Genomic DNA, 11,174 nt, shown 5'->3' with positions numbered 1-11,174 from the left:
TGTGTGTGCTTTAGAGTAAGTATTGGGAATGTTCTTGCATGCTTGGAAAACTCTTGATGCCATGAAATTACATCTGCTGCATTTTGGGTCAAAAATAGAAGCCAGCAGATGAGTGACTTTCAGACCATGGGTGTGGATGTGGCACCTGCAGCCAGCTTCTAGTGCAACTGTGCAAAGACTGCGATTAACAGTGTGCCCATTCAGCTAATTAATTACTGGGGTTTACTTCATGCTCGAATGGTGAAGGAAGTTGTTAGAGGCACAGATAGTTAATCTGAAGTGGTAGGTGTGTTTTTCCTTGGCCTGTGTTAACACCTTCCAAGGACCAAGTCTGGTGGAGAATGCAGAACAAAAACCTGCTGTGCACAGTACTTTACTGTCCTGTGCATTATCAAGAAAATGATCTGGAGTATTTAATGGATTATACTTATAGAAAAGACCTCTTAAAAAACATGTGAAGGAAGCAGTCTGTAGTAAAAAGATTTTTTCTGCACTTGCCTTTGATTCTTAGAGTGTGAAAGACTTGTACTGTGTATCTTAGATTTGACAGGACTGAGGAAACTGCTAGAAAGAACTTTAAAAAGCAATTTCTACCTAGATGATCTAATATCTCATTGCTGAAGTCAAGTACGCTTATTTTACACAAGATGGCAGAATTTAGTCCTGACAGTTGTAGATCTAAAATAGCTCTTGGTGGTATAATTCTGCCAGCTACCTTGGACAAGAACACAGATTGTTCCATTAAGCTGCAAGTAATCACTTGTAAACTCAGCTTTCTCATGGTTCAGCTGGACCTGAATCATTGCTCAAAACTTGACTCACTCTTGCCAGAGGAAATGCTGCCATAGCTGTGGGATGGGTTTCCTTTTTTAAGCAATGCTGAATGCTCTCCTGACAGCCTTAAATTATGCATTGACTTGTACTGTGTATAGTCTTGCATCTATTTATTTATTAAGTAAACTCTGAAGGCGGGGAAGATACAACTGTGTGCACTGCAAGAGGTCTCCAAAAGGAAATTATTGCAGAAAGATCCTCTGCTTCCCCTGTCAATCAAAATCCCCTATCAACTGTGAAAAAGTACAGCCCATAACGTCACCTGTTCACTAAGACACGCCATTTAGAGAAACTGGAATCTAGGAGAATCTGTACTTGGATGACTTCAGGAACCTGCAGGGGCAAGAGAAGGCTGGATGCTGTGACCTGCTCCTTGTTTCTGCAGCCAGAGGCAGAGCAAAGCAGCTGAGCACAGCCCTGGCACACTGGGTTATCCCCAGGGCTGAAGGCGTTACTGTGTTAACTGCTTGGATTCATTACTACCCCGGAATCTCCAGGTTTTGTTTGCTGAAGGCAGAACAATCGGCATTTCTGGAAGAGAAAAGGCTGCCCTGTAGAGAGAAGTGTTAGCAGTAGAATGGACTCTCATACACCAGTGTGAGCAGGAGCAAAGGGAAGGAGAGGTCTCTCCCCGTTGCCCAGCCCTGGCAGCAGAGGGCAGATAATTCACTGCCACGGATGGACTGGCAGGAGGCCTTCACAACAGGAGCAGCAACGCTGCAGGGAGAGCACTGCAGGTACCCAACAGCTGCCAGCTGCATCTTATACCTCCTGTAGCTGCAAAATTCCTCTACTCGCATCACATCATCTTCTCCCATCCCCAAACCCACCATTTCCAGTGTTAAGCTCTCCAGCTACCATCTCTTTTACAAGAAATCATCAGTCACAGGGATAGGCATTAAAGGGTTTCTGCAAATAATATAGTTTAATTGTAACTACAGTAAAGATTTTCTATATACATTATTTTCACTGTGGAGGGTATTACAGATTTGCCATGCATGTTTTATTGCACATATAAATATTGTACAAAGGATCATGAAGGTTCTCTTTTTAGCCGTACAGGTTAAGACTGCATAAAAAAAGCTGTATTACAAAATACTTAGGAGCTATTTATTTACAGCCAACTTCAAGCAAATACTGAAAGAAACTAGCAGGAGAAAAACAAAATTTTAATTATGAAAAAACAAGATTTGTCAAAATAATAATAATTACAAAGCTTCATGTTGCCATATGTACATTGTAAAAAAATACTCAGGAAACCTGCATTTTATCCCTTAAGATGCAGAAATCAATATTCCTATTTTTATACTTGATCCTTGAATGCTTTTAAAATTCGATAAACTCTGACTTGAAAACTTATTTTTTTTACATTGCTCGTGCTTTTTGACAAAACAGATATTTGTGCAGCTCTGTAAAATATTAAAATACATTTTCATTTAGTGTTAAAGTGCACAGTACATTTATAGGAAACAAAATGCTAGCTGCCAACCAAATTAAAATTTAAGTCAATGTTCCCTCTATAAAATAAATGTTTTTGCTTTGGTTGAAGTAACTGGATGTTCCATGCATACTGTCTGTCTCATTGTCTGCGAGTCCACTTTCCTCCTCCTCCTCCTCACACGTTGCTGTCTCTACCTCCCAGCCCGTTAGCAAGCGGTGGTGTTGAAGTGTGTTCTGCGTTCAGACGGCGTCTGAAGCACAGCAGATCTGCTGCTGAGCAGGGCTGGGTCTGAATGCAGTGCCTGTGAACGGGTGTGCAGCTGCCTCCAGAGGGGGTAGTGACAAGTGTGCAGCAACTCTGCCCAAAAGCCTTCATACAACAATTCTCTCCACATCCTCTCGCTTAAATATTCAGTCCTCACTCCCCCTTTCCTCTTTCTTTTTTGCCACTCTACATTTCAAACTCCCTGCTTATGTGTCCCCAGCCAGCTTCCCTTTTCACCACATGCAGCTGCCCCATCCTGCTTGCCCAAATCCCATCACTGGCTTCTTGTGTGAATGAAAACGGGATGTTCCAGGTAGCAGAAGAATCACTGTGCTGGAACTTTTGGATCTGAAACACGTGATGTCTTAATAATAAATTATGCTTTGAAAAATCTCTCTGAAAAATGTAAAATGGCGATAAGGAGAAGAACTTTTATTTCCTATTGCTGACGTGGAAGTAGAGGTCTGATGCTGCAAATGGGCACTACAGAACATTGTGCTTAATTCTGAGGATACTTTTAAAGAAAAGCACTGTACCCAGGCAGGTTTGGATCTGGAAGGTCAGGTCTTTGAGACTGCCTTTGGCAATTTCAATCAATTCATCTCCTCCTGGAGGAATCACTGAAGAAAACAAGCTAAGTTTTTGGCTACCTGGTGAATCTTGGTAACCTTCTTGTGCTATTTTTTACTATTTGTTCTGTAGTGCTGTAATCTTTAAAAGAAATCAAGTTACAGTGCAAAATTACATTTCAAGACACATGATCCTAATGCACATAATTCATTTTGTTGTGGCAAAAGTTAAATGTCTTGTGCATAGTAAAATAAGCAATTAAAAATATTTGTTCACATTTATTTTTCAAGTTTACATATTTCCTTTAGTTTTTTTGTTTTTAAACATCTATATACAAATAAAATGGGTGCGCTCTCACTTTCAGCCAATTTAGTCTAGTGAGGGGAGAGATGTTACTGGAATGTAGGAAACTCAATGGAATGCAGACAATTTTTTACCAATGTTACACAGATTCAAGAAATAAAGAATGCCATTCCAGCTAGCTGTTCTTTTAATAGAAGCACCTATTTTGTTTGCTTTTTATCTTACATATTAGAAAATACAATTTACGGAGATCTAGAGCTACTGCACACCAAGTAGAATAAAAAATAACTAAGTATTTATATTAAAATAAAGTGTTTAACCACAAAAAAAGCAGTAATAAAATACAGTTTCCTAATTTACATTTTGCATCCAAAGGATGAATAACAACTCACTAATAAATAATATTTATATAAATATTTTATGTCTGGATATTTTTAAAAGGCAATAGCCTGAAGCAACTGCAGAAAAACCTAAGGTGGTAGCACAGTCTGATTTACTCTCCCTTCTCCCTCCCCCAGGTGATTACAGTGATTCTTAGTTCAGTAATACAAAGGTATCTTGCTGCAAGACAGCTGTGTCCTCCACACGATTTTAAGTGGCAGAGAGGTGATGGTTTTAGTAAGTGCTGTACAAAGTGAGCTATAAAAGCAGTGAAGCGCCAACTTCCTCTAGAAAATGCTTCTGTTCAGTTTCTGCTTTGTAGTTTGACACACACGTACAGTCTGAAACATGGGTTTAAAATTGTAAGAATACTCTTGGAGTACTGGGGTTGTTTTCAATGCAGTTGGAAAAAACGGGCAGTTTTTTGATTCTTTCATGGCACAGTGTAGCTGGTAACAGCAGAGAGAGTAGTTTCATGTGAATAAAGCTTGTTTCACTGTGGTTACATCTAGCAATGCTTGAACTGTTATGCTCACTTTTACCAAGCCCTTTTCTTCTAGGATGTGATGTGGTAGGCAGAGCTTCTCCTAGAAAAAGACAAAAAAAGGAGTAAAAATTAGAATATTCAATAGTCACTGCAGAACCTCACTTCACATGATCACATTTGGAACACAAAGCCCAGCAAGCAGGAATCGTTTCCTATTTTTAATTAAAAGGAACTTCCTGTGATTTTGACAGAAAGCCTCTGATTTTGCTCCCGCTAAACCTAAGAGTTAGTGAGAGATCAGTTAATACTCTGGGCCCCAGAAACCAAGTTCTTCTGTGGTCATTACAGCATATAAACAGCTAAGAGTGAGGGCCAGCAAGCAGACACCAAACTTTCACCTACAAAGCAGGATAACATGGCATTTGCCCTGTTATGACACATATGTGAGATGGGGGATGGAAGGCTGACCTTTTAGAAAAAAACAAATCAATAAGCATCCATTCTCCCCCTGAGCTCTAGACAGGTCCCAGGATATGCACCCTGAAAACTACACACTAGCACATACAGGGAAATGTGTGCAATGTTGTGCATTCAATGGGCAAACTGTTTTGTTCTGAGTATTTGCACCTTATCTGAAACACCCAGGAATCAACTTTATTCATCATAAGGACACAGCAGTCATGGCTAGGATGGAACTCACTAACTGTCTACAGAGGCTGTTACAGCAGAAGACAGTCTAGCAGTCAATACTTTATCTCCTACAAGGAGAGCAAGACACCCACCCGTGAATAATTAGAGAAAGCCTTAGCGGGGAATCCTTGTGTCATGACTGGCCCAGTCTTTAAAAAGTTTTTCTTAATGTAACTGGGTATTTTTGTTAAGAAATCAGTGAAAGTATGAAATTGGGCAGCAGGTCTATAATAAATAAATGGAAAAGCCAGACTACATCACATAAACCATAATTACAACTGTGAGACTCATTGCCACAACACAGAAGCCAAAAGCTTAAGTGGGATGACAAAAATATACAGGTAAGAGAAAATCCAAACAATGCTGTTAAACACAAACACATGGAAATGGTGTCTGGCTCATGAAGTCCTTAAGCTGTATGCCATTACTTAAGGCATGAAAAAGGCACCATCTGTGTGATCTAACCCATTCTTTCCCTATGCATCCATACATAACCATCAGCAGACTTGGAATACTGCTTTTTTGGAAAGAGAGGGTGGTTTTGCTATTCTCACTATTAAATATCTTAGTTATTCAACAAACTTTCAGCTTTTGAAACTACTGATGCTTTTGAGATTCTGTTTTATTAACTGCCTGTCTTCTACTGAGTGTTCCTCTTGCATCTGCAATATTAATTAAGAGTCTCTTATTTTATCTTTACACAATTCGTGGTCCTATCCCACGCTTCCTCATATTGATTACTTCTTTGATTTAAATCTTGCTGATCCCTTCAACCTCTCTTCTAATGACACATTTTTTCAGTTGAAATTTTTTCCTTGACTCCTGTGGACCCTTACAACTCAATTCAATGGAACTGGTACACACAAGAACAAGTCATAGTCTTTACTATGTTATGTACCTATGTTTAATTGTTTTTATCTCCTTCCAGTCTTGGGCAGTCTCTGCTCAGGAGACATCCTCCAGTGGGCCATGGCTCCAAAACAGTATCAGTACTAAACAGCTGTTCCACTACTTCTGATGTTTATGACTTTCTTTTGTTAATGAATATTTCCCTTATGCATAACCAACATTTAGCTTGCTTAAATTTCTTGTGAAGTTCCTCACACCCCACTCCATCCTCAATGAGAGGAAAAACTGCAAAATGTACCTATTAATTACTAAACCTGAAGATAAGACCCAAACTTCATTCACAATCACAGTGTCTGATACTGGTAACTGTAATTCATCTGTATTTTGTTTACATTTTATATTTACCACTGAAGTTGTTTAAACAGATAATTTTCAAGGAGCTTGGCTGAGTAGATCTGCAGGAGATGGACAACACATTTCCTCACATGGAAGACAGTATATATAGTAGTATTCTTGCTAATGCTGAGTTACTACTTCCACTGAGTTTGTGGATTCTGATTCACATTGACCAAACTATTGTGGCAACTGCCTCCTGTTCCTGTTAGCCACCCTGCCCCTCTTCTCTGCAATTATTTGGCCAGTCAGGCCAAGGAACTACCCCCATCTTGCAGCCACTCCAGCTCATCAGGCACATTTCCATTCCAAACCTACCTACCATGAACTGATCATTTAAGTTAAGATGCTGAGTTCTGCAGCTCATTCTTGTTCGTTCTTCTGACTGAAATACTGACTTGCAAGCTTTCAGAGATGGTTCCCCCCAATCTTTATTCCTCTGAAAAAATAGTGTCTTTTCCAGAAAATCATATAGTTTAGGATGCAAACACCTAAACTGATACCGATTAGCACTGGAGTAGCTACATCAGAAGGCAGATACAGTGATATCAAATAAAGAGGGAAAAAAAACCAACCCAGTATTCTTCTACTTCAAAGGTGAGACTTCTACTAGACATTATGCCAATTTACTGTCCTGAGAGCCAGTTCATCTAAAAACCCACAATGCTCTGGTTTTGATATTTTTTTTTAAAATATATTAATATTATTTATCATACAAATCAGACAGCTGAAGTGAAATGTTATTCTTTCCACACTCTTCCTACTTCCTTCCAGTGTCCTTGCACAGTAGGCTCTTGTTTTGCAGATTTGGTGGCCCTTAGCATGCCAGTATTTCATTATTCCTCCACACTAGACAAAAGGCCTGCTGAATCCAGTGTCTGAAAACTAAGGGACTGGCATTCCATGGCTGAAGGATATGGACTGAACCCAAAAACCCAACCCTCAGAAAACATACCTTGCTAGATATTTATGTTGGAAAATACTCTGCACTTTGCTATTGAAGTCAGATTTGCTTTAACCACTACAGTTACGGATGTTTACTTATGAAAAATTTAAATTCCAAACCCACCGTTTTTGTGGCACCTTGTAGCACTCACTGAGCTGTTGTCATGCTCTCTTGCTAGGATTTTTGCAGTTGTTCATAAACACTTTGCACTGAAAGCATAAGGGAATGCATGGCCCATTTCCTATAAAAACCCCATCCAATATGGTTTTTTTCTGTTTTTAAAGGCAAACACTATCTCATTATTTTAAATTCAGCCTAGTAGTTTGTATGAAGAAATCTCTCTCTCCACCTACTGCATTTACAAGATGCAAACTCCAATCAGGAAAGCTACTCGAGGAGGCCTGTAAAAAATAAGACCATTCAACTGTGTTGTAGGAGTGAAAAGTTTCCCACCACGTAACTTTTTTATGTATCATTCTATGCTAGTGCTCAAAACATACACACCTGACAGCCTTCTCTTATGAAACATGTGGAACTTGGCTAATATTTTATAATTTTGCAGCTAAACACATGGCTATAATGAATTTTCCAAACCTGAGATTGATACCATCTCCTAAAAATGACAAACTTCTGTTAATGTGTCACAAATCAGTTCTATGTAAGCCCTAAACACTATCTCAAAAGCTCTGTAAATGGCTTTCATCAATCATGTCCCAAATACTTTTTAAAACAGAGGTTTTGAGTCACATATTTACTTCTGAGACTAAGAAAAGTCAAATCTTGCCAAGGGTGGAATCCAAAGCTAAACAACATCTTTCTGTAACAGCAGTAACATCCCAGGTATCTCCACTGCACTTGAGTTCAGCTGCTGTCCTTGCTTTTCCGTGCTTTGCCTCATTCCCTCACAGATACAACTGTTCTCTGGAAACCACCAACAGTAGAGCTGTGAAGCTGTACACCATAGAGATTTCAAAGCTCTCCTTAAATCCTAGCACTTTGAAACTTTGCCTGACCAAACAAGAGGAGAACTTGCCCCTGACCCTGAGGAGACTCAACTTCACCCACTTTTCCCCACATTTAATAAATTCTCTGTCCCAATTACAATAGATTCAAACCCATAACACTTCTCTGTAGAAATATGAACTCTCTCTCTAAAAACAACCATGTTGAAACCATCATTGAACAAACCCCAAAAGAACAGATAGAAGAAATGGATACTAACTCTACAGACCAGCCTAAAACAATTGTGGTGGGAAGCGCTGCCAATCCTCTCATAGCAGCACAAATCTCTCTAGTCTCTATCCACTACAAAAATGAAGATCTAATATATTTTTACTGCCTTTTTTTCTCTCTAAGAAAACAAAGGAACTTAAATTACTTGTTGCAAGCAAACCACTTTCTACAGACACACAGCCATTTTGAATGGATAAAGATGTTTTCAAACTCATTATGAAGCAAAAGAACAAACTCCACCAGAAGGAAAAAACCTTAAGAAGCCCACAAAAAGGAGGCAGCAGCAGGAGGCTGAATCACAAAGCAGCACAAAGAGACAGTACCACAGGTGTACCCACAAACGTGCACGTGGTGCATGTGCTTGCCAGAGCAAGTTTCTAATCCTGGAACAAAATGTTTGATTTAGGATAGAAGAAAGCCAGGAATACACAATGACACTAATCTCTCAAGAATATGTGACACACTTCACATACATATCTATTTTCTTTGACACTAGATGACTTCAAAGGCAAGACAGCTGTTTGAATTAGTTTATGAAGGGCAGGCAGCTTCACAGTTCAGATACAGTAAGCATAAAAAAGACATTGCTGCCATAATATTGGTCATTGGTAAGCAGTAAAATTGCCACATCATGATAAGAGCAGGGCCCAGATGTCATTATTTTTTAGTAAAAATACAGAGAAATGGAATCTCATGATTCAGCAAGAGCCTTCCTCTTTCTTCCTTTTATTTGTAGAATATGAGATTTCAGACCTACAGGGGAAAAATACTAATAGAAAAATAAATACTGGAATGTGCAATTTCTCAAAGCACAAATTAAAAAAACCTAAGTCCATGTAATGCCCTTAATTTCCAACTACTTTGAAGTGGGATGTCAATAAAGGAAATTCCAGGGCATTACACTTAAGCAAACTTATGTCCAGTATAGTCAACCTCTGCATCTTTTTTGGTCAAGGCCAATTTTCTTTCTAAAGAGTTGGAAAAGAAAGCTATAGCAAATATTTACATGTTCATATATCTAAGGCAATTTAAAATGTTGTCCTTTTATATTTGGTTTTAATTTTCCACTATTACTGTTGATGTTTGTATATGCCCTGAACTACTGTTTCAAGTACAACTCAAGTTCAAGTGAACAAATGAAAAGAGATATAAAAAAGCACAGTAAATGAGACTATACTGCAGCTGCAAAATTATGTATTTGGAGCCATAGCCAGTTAGACATCTAGATAGGTGTATCTTATGCACATTCAATAAACTGGAAATATGTGCGAAACTAATTGCTGATGATGGGCTTTGGATTCTTCAATAAACTACGACCTTTAGCCATAAATTTTAAAAGTAGATCACATATTTTACAAAATCCCTCAGTTTTATTTTAACATGCTTAGAAAATGGTAATCTGAAACTACAAGGAACAACAACCTTAATATAGACAAAACACACATGAAACATTAAAAGAAAATATAATCTCACAAGGGAAATACCAATTATACCATAAACTTACATATTAAATTCTGAGAAAGTGATGAGTGTTTTGTATCATCAAAGCAGAATAGGTCATTACCTTACAGTATTTTTCTACTGCTCTTTCTGCATAATACAGCTTGTGTTCTAGAAATGAAGGAAATGGCAAAGGTTCACAAAACCAGCTGTACCATTTTTTTTCCTCAATCTGCATGTATGATTGGGTTGTTTGTTTTTTTTTTAGTAACAGAAGAAACATTTTTGTGAAAAACAATGACATGGCAGTTCTTTGGTAACTTATTAATGTATACTGAGTAGAAAACTGTATTGAATATTTGCTCAGATCTAATTCAGTCCCCATTCAGGTAAAGCTTAACTTTCAGAACACCTACTAGGAGCACAATGGGATATATATAATATCTTTCAGCCATAAAAACTTGTTAATTTACAAGAGGCATATGAAAGACTACTACACTGCATTACACTGCATTTGAAAATACCTGTTTTTTCTGGATCAAGGAAAAAGCAAGCTAAATCCTCACATCAAAATGCGACTTCTTATCCAATGCAAACACATTTTTCCTGCAAGAATATACACTACAAGCTGTATTTATTATTTTATTGCAGTATGGATGAGATGGCCTTCACAGGACGTTAGAGTAATTAATTAATATGATGGGCACAGTAGAGACTGGAAACCAATTTATTAGGAAATCATGGTTTGAAAATCTCTGATGATCACTACAATGGAAAAAAAATTAATGGGAAAAGAAACAGAGGAGCAAATATAATTAATGTTATTAATGAAGATAGGGGTGAACTACAGTGCACTGTTTTTTTTTAAACTCAAGGCAATCAATTATGTGACTGGCCATGAGCAGTAAGTACCAATTATATCTAATTGGATATCTCAACATTGACATCTCCTCAAAGGTGAGGAACCATCAAAGAGTTGAACTGGTTCACAAGTACTACAGACATAGAACAGCAGCACAGAAACAAGACTGAATTTAGCAAAGAACCAATTAGAGTAGATTAATGATGTTTTAGTTTCCTATTACCCATTCAGTGTAAGAATTAGTGACTTCAGAGCTGGAAAGACATATTTTTCATATTTCCATTACATTTGAAGTATATTTTGAGAAATGTTATTATATTCAGACTTAGAAAATGTAAAGGTAACGTCAATATTTCTTTCTCTGTAAGATTTGTAGATATTTGGAAGTGTAATCAATTACAACCCCCAAAAATACCAAACTGGATAAGCTTCATGTATGGTAGCTTGTCATGAGCCAAGTATGTTTTGGTTTTTTTCACCA

General features: G+C 37.9%; 1 protein-coding gene across 18 annotated transcripts in view; it reads right to left on the bottom strand.

Annotated features, from left to right (window-relative positions):
* Nucleotides 1-1,740: 1,740 nt before the first annotated feature.
* The window catches only part of LRCH1 (leucine rich repeats and calponin homology domain containing 1), a 111,646-nt gene continuing 102,212 nt past the window's right edge, over nt 1,741-11,174 (bottom strand). For 8 of the 18 annotated variants that reach the window (XM_086881279.1, XM_086881278.1, XM_086881285.1 and 5 more), the window contains one exon: nt 1,741-4,380. Coding sequence is in view for 6 of the 18 variants with exons in the window: in XM_086881278.1 (XP_086737404.1) it covers nt 4,267-4,380 (114 nt within the window). In the remaining 12 variants the exon portion in view is untranslated. Of the gene's footprint in view, nt 4,381-9,955; nt 10,003-11,174 lie in introns of all 18 variants that reach the window. The other 10 variants (XM_086881290.1, XM_086881270.1, XM_086881274.1 and 7 more) reach the window with 3 other exon arrangements.

This window comes from Cyanistes caeruleus, chromosome 3 (genome assembly GCF_971803275.1).
Source record: "Cyanistes caeruleus chromosome 3, bCyaCae1.hap1.1, whole genome shotgun sequence".
Taxonomy (NCBI): domain Eukaryota; kingdom Metazoa; phylum Chordata; class Aves; order Passeriformes; family Paridae; genus Cyanistes; species Cyanistes caeruleus.
The sequence above is the reverse complement of the archived record's forward strand: the minus strand, read 5'-3'. Positions and strand labels throughout refer to the sequence as shown.